Source organism: Numenius arquata, chromosome 7, assembly GCF_964106895.1.
Source record: "Numenius arquata chromosome 7, bNumArq3.hap1.1, whole genome shotgun sequence".
NCBI classification, from domain to species: domain Eukaryota; kingdom Metazoa; phylum Chordata; class Aves; order Charadriiformes; family Scolopacidae; genus Numenius; species Numenius arquata.
This window is the reverse complement of record NC_133582.1, coordinates 62898506-62911359: the sequence shown is the minus strand read 5'-3', so window position 1 is coordinate 62911359 and position 12854 is coordinate 62898506. Positions and strand designations below refer to the sequence as shown.

Sequence of the window (12854 nt, the reverse complement as noted above, 5' to 3'; positions counted from 1 at the left end):
CGGCCCCAACGCCCCCACTGCCACCGCCCAGGGAAAATGAGAACGGTCCCCGCTCAGAAATGACTGAGGTGGTTTGCTCTAATCAAATTAAACCAGGCAAATGTTCTTTTCAAAGGTAACTGTCTACTCTGCAGCTGTATGCAAAGTACCACATCAAATGTGAAAAAAAAAAAAATAGTGATAGAATTCTATCCTTCCAGTAGAGCCCCGGCGCCACGGGAAGAGAAACAAAAGCACCGGTGCAGCTAGGAGTTACAGCGACAAAAAGCTCCTAGGAACACGCTAACTTAAGGAACAGTGAACAAAGTACTGAAATTTCCAGTTTATAATTAATTGATTCCAGGGAGAAGGGAATTCTCTGGCATCGTTAAACAGCAACAGACACCTTCAGTTATTTGTCAGAGTGGTCACACTTCAAATAGATATTAAAAGATTAGCCAAAGCTCGACATAAAAGAGAGGAAAAATCACATACGCTTTTCCATTCCATTTCTCACTTCCTTTCTCTATTTCTATCGAGAACACGTAACATTCTGCACTGACTAATGCTGCAAAAGTCCAAACTCAAGAGGTTTCCTTTGAACGCGGTGTGATTCATCTGCACTGGAACTGAGCTTTCACTCACTAAACACGGGAAATCGCTGCAAAGATGAATTCACACGAGAGTTAGTTTTTTATTTTCTTTTACTAAGAAGAGATCAGTCACCTGTTAGTAGTAATCCAGACTGATAAGCAGTCAGGGGTTTTATGGAACTTTTTGCTAAGTTTGTAAATTGTTTGCAGGGTATGTCACGGGAAATCCACCCCGGCGCAACCCACCGGTACCAGCAGAATGGCACCTTCCAGTGCCCCCGTGTCCAGGTACTGAAAATCATCACCTGCTCCTAAAACCATGTGGGATGCTTCTCCGGCTAGAGACCCAGCTGCTTCTAAAACCCTAAAAAGACATCTAAAGCATCACATGGAAGAGGTTCTTGGTACTCATATAAAACGTTCTTTGTTCTGCCTAAAGAAATCACAACTGTGTTTGAATTCTAAGGCCTGATTTTAAAAGGATTATTTAGCAGAATATTTCCTTTCCCATAAGGAAGGGACACATTTCCAAGGGCTGAGGGTAAATAAATAAATAGGCAAATCAATACAATCGTTTGGATGCAATGAGGTATTTTGAAACAGTTTGGAAATCAACAGTCCCATTTCCACTCTTTGATGATCATCTCATCAAAAGCTTCCCAAAGGAGGTTTCCCAAATGGAAAATGTCAAAGTACACGATGGAAGAAAACACACATTGGAAAATCCTAAAGTGGTTTGTTTATAAAATAAAAACACTTTATAGTGTAAAGGGATAGTTGTTAAATAATCATGTATGTGTAATTTAAAATATTTTTCAGAATATAAGAAAAATATATGAAGAACTGCTATAGGAGGAGAAATTTCCTCTCTTTTGAATGCAAAAACGCAGCTAAGTTATGTATGTATAAGGGCACGGTTATCTCTTGATAATTTATTAGATCACTAAGAACCAACTTGTTCAGCAAAACTGGAAAACATCTAGATTTCATACAGAGAGGAAAAACCAAATGCTCTATGTACAGCTGCAACCTTCTGGAATGAACAGCAACTTCTCTTTTATTTAGGGTTATGAAACTTTATGAAATATTTTTTAAACTTCAGAACCAATTTAAGTCAACTAAGAGTTACCACAAGGACAAACAACCACTCTTGATGCCAAATTCACGTTACTGCTGAACTGGGATATTATTAATTACGCATGATTTATTTTAACTTTTAAGAGAAAAATTCTCTAGAAATCAAGCTTCCATTCATGTAATAAATGAATAAGAATCAATAACTGTGAATCATATTCTCATGTATATTGTCCCTCCAGCCCCTGGACGGTGGGTGCTCTCCTTCTCCCCGCTCTGCTCCCCATGTCGGCCGGCAGCAGGTACCATGGAGCAAACTGGTCCCAGTTGATCCACCTTGGCCCCGTCTGCTGGGGTGAACTATCCACCCTCCTGCCCTTTTCCAGGCTCAGTTTTGAATCCCAGGCCCCACTCCATTACGCAGGGGACGGTGAGGCTGTGCCCGGCAGTCACGGGCTGTCCCCAGGCCGGCTGTGGCACAATGAGCTGGGCTTCCATTCTGGGCAGGACCCAGCAAGGCCAGACCTCTCCAAGAAGAGCACAGACACAGCCACCCACAGATTTAAAGAAAGAAGGGAGCACTGGACATAATCTAAAACGACTAAGTTATCTGCACAAAGACTGGAAATGTGTTTTTTGTAAAAAGCTTAGATTCAGACTAAGATAAAATACTTTTTGAGGCAAGCTTGTAGGCACTCCAGAAACTGACTTTCCTAAGGCCCAGAAGGCTATTCCATATTCAACCCTCCCTTCCTGACATGCTCTTATCTTGTCCTGTTTCTGGCAGAGCATCTTCTCAGACTAAATCATCACATCCATTGCGAATAAACAATTCATATGGACAGGAAGAATGTCACTTCTTTTCCCTGTAGGTAGGGCTGTAGGTGGCCGATGACAGGCCAGCATTCCTGTGCAGTCACTCCACAATGTCCTCTGCCAACTTAACACTCTTCCAGATCCTACCTACTGCCAAACCCTCTTCGGTGTCAGCCACATTCCCCTCTTGCCCCCAGAGAAGCCCTGTCTCCAGGTGGGCAGTCCCTCCCCAAGACCTCTGCAGTGCTCCTCCTGGCAGCCGGTGCAGGGCCATCTCCTTCCCCCGACCACCACCGCTCCCCAGCCTGGGAATGCCTCTCTCCTGCCAAGGCGCTTCCCATCTTCACATCTGCCTTGAGGACCATCCTGTTTGTGTTAGACTGCAGCTGACTCTGAAGCTTGTTCAATTTTTCCTTCCCATTACTCATCCACCTCTTCTACCTCAGCTGAGACCCATCTGCCAGATTAATCCCTTCAGCCTTGGCAAGTTCCAAGCTCAGTCTCTTCTGCTTCACTCCATCCCCGCATCTCATTTTTCTCTTCCCGGGTGCAGGACAACCCTTCTACCTGGCGATGGAGAGGTGACCGCTTCCTTCTCTCCAGGGCCCTGCCAGGTGCCACGAGAGGGGCTCCACAAGCCCGAACTGTCCCCCCCCACCAGCACTGCTGGGCTGCAGGAATGAGGTCACACACGGCAAGTTTAACATCAGCTTGGCAGAAAAAGGAAGTAAGGAAGGAAGCAGAATTCACTGGAGACAAACACCCCCTAAAATAGAAACGTTTCACTTGACGGGATGGAACATCTCAATGATTTTGAGAAGATCATCCTTTAAACCTATTAGCAGCACAGTAATAAAGCCAGCGGCCAATGTCAGCGTCACCACAGGCTGGAACCAGAAACAAAATTAGCGGCCGCATTCTGAAAGGCTTTTCGCTCTGTACGTCTCCGTATCACTCCAGTTAGACAAACAGAAGGCGGCAAAACAACGACAAGTCCACATTGCCCTGCACAGGGTCAGCGAGGTACGGATGGGCTGGCACAGACACGTCCTCATCGCTCCGTCGGGACGGACTGGGAATTTCACACACTTCTAAAGACACCTATCGTAGCGTGACGGGATTTGGGGCACCAAGCTGTCCTGCACCTCTGGGGCCTCTGAGCAGGGTCAGGAGCGGGTCTCGAGGTCTGGGCACAGGGGATGGGGAGCCGGGTGTGCCCCAGCCCCCCCCCCCAGATTCCCCAGCCAAGGGGATGTGTTAATGGGCTCCAAACGTACTCGGGGCGCAGCGGGAGATGAGAGCATGGGCCACCCGTGCAAGAGGGGGAAAGCAACCTGAGGGTATTGCAGGGGACAGAGGGCAGCTCACGGTGTCACTCGCATTTCGGTGGATATAAAATAGCCTAGAACCTTCAACGTGGCAGAACCGTGCAAATACTCGTAACCCCTGTGCTTCCCCCCGCGTATCGGTGCACCACAAAGGCAGAGGAGCGGTGACACCTCCAGCTGGGCAGATCACGCTCCAAATCCACGTCAATTCGCTGAGGCATCTATTCCACAAGCTCACGGGGAGGAGAGAACCGAGATTTGTAATTCCTTATTATATGGTAATGGTGACCTTGAATGGCAAGATTTCCGACACTTATCTTTGAAATAAAAACCCAGACCAGATTATATTCTAATAGATTAAATTCAGTATAATTTTGGTTATTTTAAAATTGAAGACTTACTAACCCATGAAAATACTAAAAAAAAAGTTATATTAAACAAAATTATGAGCCAGGAAACAAAAATATAGAGATTTGCAGGTTTGCTCTATTTGCTTAAAGTCTAACACTACTAAAACTATTAAATATATATCCGTTAGAAAACAAGCACTGCAAGAATTACAGTATTCTGTCTTGTATATCACCTTCCCAGGGTGCAAATTCACAGTCTGATGGATGATTAACATTAGGGAAAAATTATTCAGCTGATTACCAGCAGGAGAGAGATAAAATGAACACAATATATTGCTGAATTTAGCCTTATAATCACAAGAAGAATTTTTACAGATATATTGCAGCAGGGAATACTCCCAGCTTTACACACAGGAATTTCCTGAATCTAATATGTCATTTATTCCTGGCAAAGTCTGTCCTTTGTCTACATATATTTCATTTTTCCCAAACAGAACAGCACTAAGCTGCATAAGTGCTGGACTGATTTTTGCCAGATTTAACTACTGTATACAGTAAAGCTTTACTAAAGCATTACATCTTTTTATCTGAGAGGTGAGCTAGGGGAGCACCTTAATCATCCTACCAGAGAGAAAGGACATTTCCAAGCCTACAACACACCTCGTGTTAGAGCATTTCACAGGAAGGTTTACTCTTGAAGGTTTTTCACTTTGTTTGTGAAGATAAATGAATAGAGTTAGGTGTCCTGACGAAGGGGATCTCTGTACAAGGGAAACGTGAGCAGGAGAGGATTTACTCACACGGCAATCATCCCTTTAACTGTATCTTCCCCGCGCCTTTCTCAATACTATTTTTGACAGTCCTACAAAATTTTAGATCCTGCCCCAGGCCTTATTCCCGCTACAGTCAATAGTCCGGAGACTTCCACTCCCGTCACTTCTCTCATGAAGCTTAGACTTCCTTTCACTTCTAACCTTGCAGTTCTCTTTGCTTTATCCTGCCGTTATCTAACTTCTTATCTAACTTCATTATCTAGTGCTGTAAAAGCAACAGCGCTGTGACAAACGCATCCCTTCATTGTACGGATATGGAACCCGCGGAGCAGGACAGGAGGAAGCTGGAACCAAGCCTCATAATGAGCCAGCAGTAGCATGGAAAACAATACGACAAATATTTTGTTTAAAATTATTCTATGCTATTTAGACATTTTTACTTTATGGAGAAAGTTCTTTTCCATCCCCAGCGCCAGGCACTGGAAACGAGTCTGTGGCTGTAGGCGTTTCTAGGATTTGGGGGGAAGAGAAGCCCTGGCCGCTGTGACAATCCTGGGCTGCGGTACCAACGCTGGTTCCGCACCACGGAGCTCTGCCTCTGCCCAGCAAGTGCCAGGTCTGTTCCTCACCCAACTCCTCTTCACCTGCAGCACCTCGTCACGGGGGCAGAGCGGCCTTGGAGCGCTGAGCCCCGGCTCTCTGGGGATGCCCGGCTGAATTCTGACCCACGGGTCGCACATGCCGTTACCCAGAGGTAACAGACTGAGCGTCACACCTGCGGTTCTCACTTACTTCTCTCAGGCCAGTTGCCTGTAATACTCAGAAAAAAGCTAGACATCCCCCAAAATAAATATATAAATACATTAAAAAAAAATATTTCAAGTATTTGTGTTGTTATCCCAGTGCTCTGGAAATGATGTACACTTTAATGCAGTACGTAGACAATGCACTTGACATTATTTATATTTAGTAGCCTGGCCATGACACCGGTTTCCAGAACGCGTGCCCGGGCAATGGACACTTCTGCGAGCATAACACCTTCAATAACTAAGCACAGCTAAGTCAGCTGCTTCAAATGGCAGATCTTCTTTTACAGTATTTCCTTTTCTGAGTATATTTACATAAGACAAAAATAGACCTTTAATTTCAATAAATCACAAACTCTTCTACCGAATTTTTGTAACGGAACTGGGGCATTTAAATATTTTCAAATAGTCTTTCACTATCAGGAGATGATTTCAGTCACTCCAAAGCGCCACTTTTAGCTTCATCTGCTCAACAGACTAAAAACATGCACCACAGAGGTGAGTTTTTAGACAGCATCCCTCGCATTGCAGAGGAGATAACGTTTGAAATTGCTTCTTATATTCCCCTGCCTGTTTGTGGAAAAAGGTGCGTAGCCGAGGTCCTGAGGATCTCGATACGTCCCAGACCAACCCCGTGCGCCTGAAACACTGCTCATGGCAAACGGTCCCGGCCTCCCAGCACCGCTCTGAGGGCCTGGGACACTCCTTCAGAGAGTTTTGAATTGAAACTACATTCGCATATTGCTGCTTGAATGGATTTTCACTCAAACTTGTAAAAATATTTTAAGCTTCAATGTATTTCTGCAATGGTACGTGGAGACTGAGCTGCACTTAAACCCAAGCACAGCCAGTTCATCAAATAGCTCTTTGGAAAGCAAGAATTTTATTTCCATGATTTTACTGGATTCAGGATTAGAACGCTCTTAAAAAAAAGATCTTTTACGTCATATGGGAAGATGTCAATGGCAGAAAAATTCATAAATATTGTTATGTTGAATTATTCCCAAACAAGGGTCACAATTTTCAAATATGTCAGTGTCTAAACCTGGACAACTAAATCCTCATTCACCATCATAAACTACTGGGCTGGATTTCAGAGATTTTGAGAACTCTCAGTTATCTCTACTGTGTGCGCTCCTCTGTAAACCAAGCCACTTGATTTGGTGATCAAATGTGACACGCTGCCCACACGAAGATGACTTTCCTTTGGACACGTATTGACTACGGCTCTGCCATTACCGGGTGCCAGGCAAAAGAATGGTTATTAACCAAATTGTGGGCTTGCTTGATTAGCAATGGAACAGTGTGAGCTGCAGCCCGCATCCCATTGCATTTTAAATATTATTCTCGGTCTCACCTTTCCTCTTGCACCTACTATAAACCCCCTCATCTCGGACCCTAAACCACGAGGATCAAAGCTACGAGCCACTTTGAAGGTCACCTCTCGCCAGCGTACCTGTGTCTCTAGGACTGAGAGGGGCTGGGTGTTAGCGAAGTATGAAATATTTCCCTTTTGCTATGCAATATGTGCACACAGAAACGCAAATAACAGGAAATATTCTTGTTAATACAGCACCATCGGCAAGTTGCTGCCCAGTTTCAGGTCACCGCCTGCCTGGGTCTCCGCAAAGTGAAGTTTACCTCGTAAAGTTCATAATATTAAGAACAGACGCTCACAGGCCGCTGGAGGTTTCCAGCTACAGAAAACCATCAGAGGTCACGGCAGGGCCAGCCTTGCCATTGAGAGAACCTGATCAAGAACACGGGTCATTTGTGTGGGGTTTGTGCCACCGGCAGGACAGAGAGGACATCCCGGGGCCACTGCCACCACTTTGCAAGCGAGGCCTGACGTCTGTACCGCCGCACAACCATCGGCACGCGGTGACGTTAGCACCAGTCAAACAGCATTCGCCGAGAGGTCTCCTGCAAAGCTGGAAGCGGTCACGTCTCTTTAACAGGATAATCTACAACTCTCTACAAAAGCGTCTGAAAGGGTGGAAGGCACATTCTACTACTGCTCTCGTCACCCGTGCCTTTTCGATAACGAACAGAGCTGCTAAATCAGCTGCAGCTGGCAGAAGGAACGCCTGAGACAAAACCCGGGAGACGCTGGGTTTTTTCATTCTCCCTTGCGCCCGAGGCAATAGCGCCGGTGTGGCTCCCTGCCCGCCCGCTCACACCCTGCAGTCACACACCTTTGCCTCTGGAGATGGGCGTCTGTGTGTGTGGGAGGCGACGCGCAGGGATGAGGCGAGGTCTGGCAGGAGCGCCATGGCCTGCTGAGACCTCAAACCACACCTCGTGTACCCGCCCTAGCGCTCGCTTCAGCCGCGGGCCCAAACTGCTGCCCACCCCGTTTGTGTCCCCCGACCCTCGCTTGCCCAATTCACGTTCTACAAGCCCATGGGGCCGCCTGCCCCACTTCCTCACCTGACCACGTTGGGGTGCTCAAACGTCTCCAGGTGCCTCAAAACTGCCACCTCTCGGATGGTGGACAGTGGCATCCCCTCCTCGCTGGTCTGCACCCGCACCCGCTTCAGGGCAACAAAGCGACCTCCGTTCTTCAAGTCTCGGGCTTTGAAGACCTTCCCGTAGGCTCCTTCCCCAATCTCAGCCACACACTCATACTGCTGGTCGGCCAGGTTTGTGCTGTCCTTTTCCATGCTGGCGCTGCTCCTCTTCCTCCCGGGCTCCAAGTGCCTCGGGGCTGCTCTCCGTCTCGCTTGCTTTCCGAAAACCAGCCCTTTGCTGGGGTTGCAGCTGCGCCACGCGCTGGGAACCTCTGCCAGAGGGGCAGTAGGAAGCTCTCGTCCTCCTGCTCCCGTTCCTCTTCCGTACGGGCCCCAATGTGCCTCCTCTTTCGGTAACAGGGAATTATCATACAGTCTTTGGGAGCATTGTCTGTGTAAAGTCAATTAGATCTGGAGGACAAACAAAGCAAGAAAAGTGAGTTTAGTTTATTTCATTACTTTGCATTGTTTAAAAACAGGGACAATTAAGCTAATACAGTAGATAGCTACATGCGAAGCAAAAACGTGGTGCAAAGGAAGACGTGAACCACCAGGGCGACGCGTGTCTCAAGGTCCCTGTGTGCCTGACACGACACTACGCAGTTATCTGGGGCTGCACAGAAGGCTCCAACACAGGGCTGGAGAGCAACCACGTGCTGCGGGACCGTCCCGAGCCACGGGCTGACCAGGACAGCCCTGCGAGACACGGGTGGTGGGGTGGCAGAGCTCACTACGCTCCTGACTTCCTTCAGTGCACACGGTGGAGTCTTGCAAACGTGTCCCACGCCCTATTACTGTTACTTATTTGTAAACCATCGCACTTGGAGGTTTCAGCCCTGATCTGCTCTCCCCTGCGCTAAGCCCTGCACTAACACATCGCAAGAGACAAGTTCCTGCCTCAAAGCGCCTGTGGGGAGGAGAAATACGTACATACTTAGATGACGATAATAATATGTTACTGAGCCTTGTGTGCTAGGGGTAGGTTCAGAAACGTGCACTTTAGCATAAACTTCTGAACACGCGAGGGTTTTGGCTGCGGATACTGCCACCGCTGGATGCGTGGCGGGCAGTTCCCTGCAGAGCAGCGTGATGGAAGATGGTCTTCAGGAACAGCACGCCGTGCTGTGCGGTGCCTGAGGCTGGAGAGCAGAAGCGCTTCCTTCTGCACCCAGTTTCATCCACACTTCGTGCAGGACTATGGGCAAATCCTCTCCCCGCACAAAGCTCCACATCAATCCTCTCCTTTCCCCCTGCCCCTTTTTAGTATAATGATATTGTGGCCTCCGGGGCTGTAACCCTCTCTACGCCGCATTTTCACCGTGCTAGGACTGATGAGCCCCAGGCAGCGCAGTGGGGGATCCCCTCGCGTGAACCCCCGCATAAAGCCACCGGCACTTTGCACGTTTACGCCGATCCGGCACCTCGGCTGCCGATGCAAAGCAGAGCAAGCTGAAGGGAGCCCCTGCCCTCCGCTCATCTCTCTGCCCCACCGACCGCCGGAGCTGCCACCGCACCGCCCCCTCCAGCCGGCAACCCCGCGCCCCCCGCACCTCCGCGCCCGCACCGAGCGTGGAGCGCCGCGCCTCGTCCCCGCCGCCGCGGGGGGGACGCCTGCCCCGCAGCCCCACGGCCGGGACGCCCGCAACCCGCACCGCTCCCTACATCCCGCACCGCACTCCGCACCGCATCCCGCACCGCGCCCCGCACGGCCCCGCGTCGCCGCGGAGGGCGCCCCCCGGCGGCGGGCAGCGGCGCTGCGCGTGTGCGTGGCCGCGGGGGCGGCGGGCCTGCTTCGGCGCGGCGGCGGCGCCGGGCGGAAAGTTACCGCTCGCCTTCCCCGGGCACGGCGGGGTACCGGGGGTGCCCCCCGACCGCCACCTCCCCCCCGCCTCGGCACCGAGCTCCCCTCCGCGGGCGCCCCGCAGGCAGCGGAGGGTGGCGGCGCGGGACACGCGAGGAACCGCGTCCCCCCGCTTCCTCTCAGGGGACGGAGAAGGGGGGCCCGGCTCGGCTGCTCGGCGGGGACGCTGGGGGGACCCCCCCCCCCTCAGCGGCTCCCCGGGAGGGCAGCCCCCTCCCCCGCCACCCCTTCCCCTGCCACCGACACGGGGGGCGCCCCCACGCCGGCCCCGAGGGGGGTGCGGCGGCACCGCGGGGCGAGCTGCCCCCGGCCCCGGCCGTGCCGTCCGCGGGGTTGGCGGGGGGGGGGGGGGGGGGGGGGCTGCGCGGCGTGGGCTCCCCGGGGGGGGGGGGGCGTGTGGGCCACGCCGGCGGGCCGGGTGCGCGGAGCACATGGGCGCCCCGCGTTACCTGGTGTGCGCCACGGCCGCCTCCGCCGCCACCAGATCCCCAAATAATCCTCAGCCCCGGGAGGGGTAACGCGGAAAGGGGGGGGGGGGGGGGGCGGGTGGGGGTGTCGGGGAGGGAGGGGGTGAGTCCTCCCTAAAACAAACCTCCCATTGAGCAGGCGGGGTGGAGAGCCGGCCCGGGGTCTGCCCCTTCACATGGCGATGTCTCCGGCAGGTCCCGGCCGCCCGGGCCACACAGGTAGTCGCTGCTGCTGCCGCTCGGCCCGGCCGCGCCGGGCTCGCATCCTCCCGCCGCCGCCGCCGGGCTGCACCTCGGCGCAGGAGGCAGCTCGTCCCCCCCGCCCCGGCCCGCTCCTCCCGCCCCCACCCTCCCGGGGAAAAGGAAAAGGCGATGTGGAGCCGGCGGCCCCCGGGGAGCCGCAGCGCCGCGACGGCGGCCCCGGCCGCCCGCAGCCCGTGTGCGGGGCTCGGGCACCGGCCTGCCCGCCGCTCCGCCGCCGCCTCCCCGCGCCGGCTGCCTCGGCCTCCGCTCAGCCCAGCCCGGCAGCCGCAGCAGCGGCTTCGCTGCCTTTTTTTTTTTTTTTCTTTTTCTCTCCCCCTCTCCCCAACCTTTTTTTTTTTTTTTTTTTTTTTTTTCTCTCTCCCCGTGCTTTCCCACGCTGGCTGAATGTGACTTGACCCCGTTTCAAAAAAGTTTGACATAGTGCTTCAACATTTCCGCATTCCTCCCCGACTACAAAGGCTGCAGCCGCCTCCTTCTGCTTTCTGTCTCTGCTCTCTGTCTTCACACTCAATGAAATCCCTCCCGTGCCCCCGCCGGAGCCGGCCGCATACCGCAAGGGTCGCCGCGAGCGCCGCGGGTAGGCACGGCCCCGGGCGAGTCGCCCCGGGGGGTCCCGGCAGGGCCCGGCCCCGGCCCCGCCGCCCCGCTCGGCGCTGCAGGGACGCGGCTCAGCGGCTGCGGCAGCACTGAGGAGCCCGACTCGTTCCCGGGGCTCGGGCGCTGGGAAATAACCCTTTGGGGATTTTAGGTTTTGAGTTCGGAGGGGTTTTTTCCCTTCCTGGGAAATAATATTTTTTTTTTTTCTCTTTCCTCCAGAAAGACGCGGATTCTCCCGTGCTTTTTTTGCTGCTTTCCCTTCACAGAGAGCGCAGGGCTGCGGCAGGAAGTAAGCGCCCATGAATGCTTTCGGGAAGCATCAAGAAAGTTCGTTGCCGAGGAACCCCCCCCGCCCCCCCAGCAAAGTCTTTGCCCCGACGGGCTGCAGCTGGGGGGGCGCGGGGCGGGGGGCGCCGGGCAGGCACGCAGCCCCTTCCCCGCCGCGGAGAACATTTCCTACGGAGCCAATTCCTACAAATATTGAAATTCAGCACAGAAAAAAAGTGAATAAATCACAAAACAGATGCTGATCTACTCCGTCTCCGTGGGGGAAAACACACATCTGGAGTGCCCGATCCCCAGTTCTCCCAGCTGGTGCCTCCAGCACACGCTTTTCAGGACCGCAGGGATGATTATGGTCCAGCTCCAGAACCAGCTCTTTTGGTGGTTTAACCGGGAGGGAGTGGACCCAGATCCCCTCTGGGAAGCGTAATTTAATTAAAGTGGGTTTATAACTCAAAAAGTGTATGTGGAGGACTTGTCATCATACACCAATTTAGAATAAGTAAAAATATATATATAATACTGTACAAACGAAAAGAATTCATATCAGAAAGCAGCATGTAATAGAATTACTCTACCTGGACTCACGGTCCTACCAAGCATATATGAAATCCTATAGCTTGAATGAAATTTGTTCTCCTGGCTTCAAAACTGACCCCAGCAATTCCACATGCCCTTCCTGCTTCTGAGAGGCTTAGAAGCAGCACCTGGGGGGAGGAGGGAGGGAAGGGAGACCTCTGAGTTCCCCTGGAGAAAAGAGGGAGCTGGTACTGCTCGTGCCTTCAAGGAAAAGGCCAGTGGCACGTGTTTGCAGAAGACCACGCATACTTTGCAAGAACTTAATTTATGCTCATAATATACTTTAGCTTAAATCACAGAAACTCCTCAACAGCTTCTGAAGTCCATGATTTATCAGAAAAAGATGCTGAAGTTAATGGCAAACCCCATAACCTTTAAACGCAAAAGTGTCAAAGACTCAAATACACAGATCAAATCTTTTTTCTAAAATAGATGTGAAAAAGCACATCTCATGGCAAGGTTCGTATGTACGCACACTACCCTCCATTTCTGATTTGTAACAGAACGTACGGCTTTCTTATATGCCTGTCTGTCTTTCTTTCTTTCTTTCTTTCTTTCTTTCTTTCTTTCTTTCT

At 51.6% G+C, this 12854-nt stretch overlaps 1 protein-coding gene across 2 annotated transcripts in view; it reads right to left on the bottom strand.

The window, feature by feature from the left end:
* The window catches only part of CDK6 (cyclin dependent kinase 6), a 119817-nt gene extending 108939 nt beyond the window's left edge, over window positions 1-10878 (bottom strand). Inside the window, exons 1-2 of one of the 2 annotated variants that reach the window (XM_074151016.1) lie at window positions 10683-10878; window positions 8150-8640 (exon numbers count right to left, since the gene is read on the bottom strand). In XM_074151016.1, coding sequence (XP_074007117.1) covers window positions 8150-8382 — 233 coding nt within the window. In that variant the 5' untranslated portion in view covers window positions 8383-8640; window positions 10683-10878. Of the gene's footprint in view, window positions 1-8149; window positions 8641-10682 lie in introns of those variants that run through there. The other variant, XM_074151017.1, reaches the window with a different exon arrangement.
* Window positions 10879-12854: the final 1976 nt, after the last annotated feature.